The 6434-nt window shown below is 56.6% G+C and overlaps 1 protein-coding gene across 2 annotated transcripts; it reads right to left on the bottom strand.

Annotated features, from left to right (window-relative positions):
• Nucleotides 1-19: 19 nt before the first annotated feature.
• Nucleotides 20-6419, bottom strand: KCNK4 (potassium channel, two pore domain subfamily K, member 4). Of its 2 annotated transcripts, XM_014538011.1 has the most exons (6): nt 5987-6419; nt 5529-5794; nt 1734-1857; nt 1449-1609; nt 1112-1298; nt 20-633 (listed from the first exon to the last, which is right to left on the bottom strand). In XM_014538011.1, the coding sequence occupies exons 2-6, from the start codon at nt 5715-5717 to the stop codon at nt 281-283; spliced, it is 1014 nt and encodes a 337-aa protein (XP_014393497.1). In that variant the 5' UTR covers nt 5718-5794; nt 5987-6419; the 3' UTR covers nt 20-280. The 2 variants fall into 2 exon arrangements, with proteins under 2 accessions (XP_014393497.1, XP_014393498.1); XM_014538012.1 differs by lacking the exon at nt 5987-6419 and having other exon boundaries at nt 5529-5953.
• Between the last annotated feature and the right edge of the window lie 15 nt (nt 6420-6434).

Below are 6434 nucleotides of genomic sequence, written 5' to 3'. Positions count from 1 at the left end.
CCCGCTGCACCATTTCCCCTCCTTCATCGCCGAAGCGCCCCCTTATCTGGGAGTCTTCTAGAAACCCCCCGGTTTATCCCAGCTCTCCCTCCTGGGCCCCCAGAGACCTTCTAATAAACATGCCGGCATCGACGAGTGGGGTGAAGTGGGGTGACAAAACACAGGTCGTATTAAGTCCGAATTCCAGACAACAAATGAAATTGTAGTGTAAGTATGTCCCGTGCGCTATGTGAGACATACTTACACTAAAACGTTATTTGCTACTTATCTGAATGCACCTTTAACTGGGCTGCCTGCATTGTATTTTGGTAAATCTGGCAGCCCTACCCACAAGAACAGAGGTGGAGTCGCCTGCACCCCTGTCCCCGGCTGGTGCATATGGGGGCACACTCAGTCCCTGCCCACACTCTGGAAGGGAGGCAGGGGGTGCCAAACCACTGCTCGGGTGCAGCGCGGGCGTCAGGGCGCAGGCGCGGCCACCCGGGGCGCCTACCTCTGCGCGCGTGCGGCGGAACACTACCCGCAGCCAGTTCCCGATGGTGGTGAGCACCGAGGCGAAGTAGGCCAGGCCGAGCAGGATCCAGAACCACACCAGCGGCTGATAGGCTGCGTGGGTCTGGTTGGGGTTGGCGCCTGGGATATCACGGGGAGAGCAGAAAGAAGGTGTTGTGGGGCCAGCTTTGAGCCGGGAAGCCACTACGTCACTGCCCCTCTCCCCAGCTCAGTGAGGGGATCCGCTCTCCCAGGACAGCGGGTTTGTGCGTGTGTGAATGCATGCAACCTGAGCGTGCATGACCTGCAGGTGTGCAAGAGAAGAGCATGTGAGTGGGAGTGCTCACGTGCAAGAGTGGGAGCATGTGTGAGGGTGCACCTTCACATACGTGTGAACATGCATGGAGGCGCAGGCATGCAAGACTGTAAGTGTGCACGAGGTGTTGCATCCGTGCAGCAATGTGAGGGTGCATCCCGAGCAAGGATAATAGGGGGCGGGGTCATCCCGTTTGAGAGCACAAAGGCCACATGTGGAATTTGGAGGGAGAAGTAAGAGGGCAGAGCCCCTGGGGAGGAATAACATGGGCGGGAAAGTACAGCACAAGAAAGGTGGCCTCACCGGCCACATAGTCCCCGAACCCCACCGTGGTGAGCGTCACCACCACGAAGTAGATGGCCTCGAGCTTGCTCCAGCCCTCCATGTAGCAGAACACGAACATGGGGGTGACGACAAAGAGCAGGCAGCCGATCACCAGGAAGAGCAACGCCGATAAGATTCGCACCAGCTCCTTGGGCACGTGCCACTTCTGCAGGGAGGGCAATAGGTAGGACCCAGGAGTCGCCCAAACCTCCACTCTCACACCCCACACCCCTTCCTCCGGGAGCCTGTGGGAGGCTCCTGCCATCTCGGTAGAAAAGGTATCCTGAGCCCAACACAAACGGGTGGAGCAGCTCACCAGGAAGATGGCTTCAATGTGACCGATGCCGTGGCGCAGGGCGGAGCCCAGCCGGTCCCCGACCCCTGCCAGCAGGATCCCGAACAGTGGGATCCCCACCAGAGCATAGATGATGGAGAAGATGCGACCGGCATCTGAGCGCAGGGCTGCATTGCCATAGCCTGGGCAGAGGGGCCGAGCAGGAGATCTAGGGGCTGCCTGGCACCTCCCTATCCCCCCTGCACCTTCCCCCTAGAGAAAGCCCAGCCACTCCTTGCCCCCTCCACATGCCCAGTCCCCTCCCACCGATGGTGGTGATGATGGTGCCTGAGAAAAAGAAGGCGCCGCTCAGGTCCCAGGCTGAGTAGTTGCTGTGACTGGTTGCGTTGATGTCAGGGTTTGCACCCCCTCCCAGGGCATCAGCCACCTCCTGCAGGACAAGGCACAGAAGGAGGAGCCTTAGTCCTTCCCTCCTGTCCTAGCCACCCCCTGGCCCTCCAGCCTCTGCTCCTCCCAGCTCTCCCTTCCCTCTGGCCTTCCCGAAGGCAGTCCCTTTGAACACATATTGCAGTTGGGGTGACCCAACGTTGTCTGACCTCCACATTGTTTGAGAAACATTTATCTGCCCCCTAACTTCACACAACAGATTTCCCATTTTACAGTGGCCAAGAGCACAGGCTCTGGGAGCAGACTGTCTGGTTTCAAATCTTGGTGCTACGTGAACACGGCTAAGTCTCTGTGCCTTTGTTTCTACATTACCGACCGGGGATGATGCTAACAGCACCTACCACATCAACTCCTTGTGAAGAGTTAGAGCACTCACAGCAAAGTAAGCGCTGTGTGTGCCCACGCAGTGACCGTGCCTCGACTTCCAGCTTCCCCAGACCCCACCACGCCCACTCCCCTTGGAAGCTGCGTCTGAGTCCCTTGCCTTAGAAACTGTGATGAAAGTTGGGGACCCTCCCTCCAGGCAGGTTCATATACCATCAACATTTTCACCCCATTTTTGTAGACTGGTGGACACACGAACCCCTGCCCACCTGCTGAAGCCCTGCCTACATAGTACAGTGATGGCGAACAATTTCTATAGGTGACACGGCACCAGAGTTAAGTTAGGGTTTTTCAAAATGCTGACACGCCGAGCTCAACAGGTTCGCCATCACTGACATAGTAGGTGCTCAGCAAACACGATTAAATTAACACAATGGCCCTGCGTCCGTCCCTGCTGCCAGGCAGGGCAGGGTCTGTGTTCTGAGAGTGCCCGCCCCATGGGACAGAGGTCAGAGCACAATGAGGAGGGGGTGCGATGGGGCCCTTCCCCAAGGCGCGCAGAGCCGAGCACAAAGGCAGGGAGTGTGATCACATACCGCATCTCTCTCCTCCTTAGCAAGATGCTTTCCAGTTAACTGTCCTGAACCGGGGCCCCACACCCTCCACAGCTCCCTGCCGTCTGTCCGCAGCCCGGAGTCCCGCATCCCAGCCCAGCTTTGTGCCGCTTTGCAATCTGGCTCCCACCACCCTTCCCAGTCTCCTCTCCGGGGGCTCCCATTTGGGAACCCAAGTTAAAGTGACCTTAACCCCAAATTTCTGAGATGGCCTGGCCATCATTTCCTGGCATAATAATTTTTTAAAATAAAGCCAAGAAGTGAAATATATGATTTAAAGTGATTTAATATTTATTTTGCAACACTTTTCTGGTAAATTCACTACTTAAGGGGAAAAAAACCCTTTGTCATCCTGTGTGTTCTAATTTTTGTTTCCAATGACTAGGCATCTGCTAAATCTGAGTTCTATAGCCATTTATTCATTTCTTCCTTCATCCTAGCTTCCACGCCTTTGCCCGCGCTGGTCCTCTGCCTGTAGTCCCTTGCAACCCAACCATCCACCCATCTCGCCCGCCTCATCTCAGTTACCAGCTCTTCCCAGAGGCCCCCAGCACCTAGCCCAGGGCCCAGCCTGCAACAGGCGGTTAACAAAGAAGGAAGTGAGGAAGGTGCCTTTCCCACTGAACTCTATAGTGATCTGTCCACGGAGCTGTCCCCTTGCCCAGATGTGACATCCTCTAGGACACAGCTTGCACCTGTCCCGCCCCAACGTCCATCTCCCTGCTCACTATGGTGTCTAGCACAGCGCCTCGTTCACAGCAGGGCATGATTGCTGCATGGCTAATTGTGGAAAAGAAATAGAGCAGCTGCTGCCCATCCTTCTAGTTTCTGCCCTTCCTTCGCTTCTTTTTTATTCAGGAAAAAAAGTAACTCCATTGTGAAGATAAAATAGGTCAGATTCCCTCCCTCCCTCTGCCCTGTGGTCTGGTCAGACACTCTCCGCCTGCCCCGGCCTCTCTGAGCCTCTCTCTCTCTCTCTCTCTCTCTCTCTCAGTATTCTAGATGCATCAGAGACAAGGTCAGGCTGCCTGGGCCCGCCCCACCCTCATCTCTGCTCTGGTCCGGCCACAATGGGAATCCGCAGGAGCACAGAGGCCTCCAGGCTGATGGCTCCTCCCTCCCAAAGAACAGACAGGAAAAGAGGAGTAATCTCTACTAAAGTAATAAACACTCACTTATCGAAGTTAAATCTTAGATTTTTAATAAGATAGTGACTCAGAAATCAGAGGAAGCCATAGAGGTGTGGCCTGACATTCCCCCAGAAGATAAGCCCGCACTTTAGTCCCTGGCCGGGTCCCTGGCTGCCTCCTCTCCAACCTCCAGGCTGATGGCTCCTCCCTCCCAAAGAACAGACAGGGAAAGAGGAGTAATCTCTACTAAAGTAATAAACACTCATTTATCAAAGTTAAATCTTAGATTTTTAATAAGACAGTGACTCAGAAATCAGAGGAAGCCATAGAGATGTGGCCTGACAGTCCCCCAGAAGATAAGCCTTCACTTTAGTCCCTGGCCGGGTCCCTGGCTGCCTCCCCTCCAACCTCTACAGCAGTGGTTCTCAACCTTCCTAATGCCTCGACCCTTTCATATAGTTCCTCATGTTGTGGTGACCCCCAACCATAAAATTATTTTCGTTGCTACTTCATAACTGTAATTTTGCTACTGTTATGAATCGTCATGTGAATATCTGATACGCAGGATGTATGTTCATTGATACAAAATGAACATAATTAAAGCATAGTGATTAATCACAAAAACAATATGTAATTATATATGTGTTTTCCGATGGTCTTAGGCGACCCCTGTGAAAGGGTCGTTCGACCCCCAAAGGGGGCGCGACCCACAGGTTGAGAACCGCTGCTCTCCAGCATAAGCACGTGTCCTGGGAAAAGGGGTGTTAACCGCATTCACAATGCACGCACAGGGGGAGGCGAGCCTGGAAGCCTCCAAAACCACCTGCCCGTGCTTGTAGGTGCGCTTTCCTGGGGGAGGGTGCTCGCAGTGTTCCTGGGCTTCTCTAAGGTGTACGTGGCTCCAAGGAAGTATAGGAGCCAGTGCGGGGTTGGTCAGATTTAGCAAATACAAATACTGCCAGGGACATAGTCATATTTACAAACTATCCCTTGTTTAGTTGGAATTCACATTTACCTGGTGCCCTGACTTATCTGGTAACCCTAAACCAGTGAGTGAGACCTTGGGGGAGGGTGCTCGCAGTGTTCCTGGGCTTCTCTAAGGTGTACGTGGCTCCAAGGAAGTATAGGAGCCAGTGCGGGGCTGGCCAGATTTAGCAAATACAAATACTGCCAGGGACAGAGTCATATTTACAAACTATCCCTTGTTTAGCTGGGATTCACATTTACCTGGTGCCCTGAATTGTATCTGGTAACCCTAAACCAGTGAGTGAGACCCGTGACAATGTAGCCAATCTCATTGCTACAGCCATTTGCTCCTTCCTTCCTTCCTTCCTTCCTTCCTTCCTTCCGCCCCTCCACCGTCCAGGGCACAGTCCAACGCCAGGCACAGCGAGGCGAGCACGTGCCCCACACACATCACATTGAAAACAGAGACCTGCTCTCTGCCTCTGCCCGGCACCCCAGTTGCACCCAGCCCTCGGGGGGGCCAGTCTGGAAGCAGCACCCCAGCACACGGCCCCGCGGGCATGCAGCTAGTGCCAGGGGGTGACGGGTGACGGCTGAAGGGGTTCTCGCCACCCACGCACCTTGATGAGGAGCCCCAGGTCCCCGTCGCTCACACATGGGTGGGTCCGCAGGAACTTCTCTCGGACCTCCCCCAGCTCCCTCTGGGCCTGCTGCTCCAGGGGCTGCTCCAGCGCCCGGAAGACCAGGGCCCCCAACACCAGGTAGAGCAGGACCAGCGCCAGCAGAGCCAGGAGTGTGGTGCTGCGCATGGTGTGCCCAGGGGCCCCGCCAGGTCCACGGCCCGCGTGGGGAGGCCAGGCAGGCGGCTTCGGGAGGGCTGTGGTCACTGCGGGCAGAACCAGGGATCTCGGATCAATAACCTGGCCGGACAGCCCTCCTCCAGCCCCTACACACCCACGGGTCCTTGGAGCCTCCAGCTCTCCTGCCCTCAGAGGACCTCTCCCTGCATCCCTGTGGCTGGACGGACACTTGGTACCAGGACACACCCGGGCCTCCCCCCAGTTCGGTCCCCCCTTACCTCCACTGCCCGGCCCTCGGGGCCCTCAGCCCCTGTCCGGGGCCTCTGGGTGCGAGAAGAGAAGAAGGCACCCGGAAGGGAAGAGGAGGGAGGAGAGTGGAAGAGGCAGGGGAGCAGGGAAACGCCGGAGGGTGGGGGTGGGGGCTCCGGGGCAGGCGTGGGAACTGGCCTTCCAGGAGGGGCCGAGCGCTGGGAGGCGCTGGCAGGAAAAGTGGGAGGAAAGCCGACCGCATGGGCGGGGACCGGGATGGCTGGTCCGGTTCGCCTGCCGCTGCCGCAGCAGCATCTTCGTGACTTCTTCTCCGGGCCCAGATGGGCTGGGCGGGGAGCCTCCAGGGGCCCCCAGAGCCCCGCTTTCGAGGAACCCAGGGATGGGTCCGGTCCCAGTGCAGGTGCGAGGCAGGGGTGGGGGCCGGTTCCGGGAAGGAGCCGAGCAGGGCGAGGGCTA

Source organism: Myotis brandtii, unplaced genomic scaffold (assembly GCF_000412655.1).
Source record: "Myotis brandtii unplaced genomic scaffold, ASM41265v1 scaffold187, whole genome shotgun sequence".
Classification (NCBI taxonomy): Eukaryota; Metazoa; Chordata; class Mammalia; order Chiroptera; family Vespertilionidae; genus Myotis; species Myotis brandtii.
This window is presented reverse-complemented; position numbering and strand designations above follow the sequence as displayed.

What these genes read in the sequence shown, in the direction of transcription:
- KCNK4 (XM_014538011.1), bottom strand. Translation starts at nt 5,717, where the DNA reads ATGCGCAGCACCACACTCCTGGCTCTGCTGGCGCTGGTCCTGCTCTAC. An exon ending in CACCATCATCACCACCATCG is followed by an intron (nt 1,610 to 1,733) that starts GTGGGAGGGGAC and finishes CCCTCTGCCCAG; the next exon opens with GCTATGGCAATGCAGCCCTG. An exon ending in GTTCGGGGACTATGTGGCCG is followed by an intron (nt 634 to 1,111) that starts GTGAGGCCACCT and finishes GTGATATCCCAG; the next exon opens with GCGCCAACCCCAACCAGACC.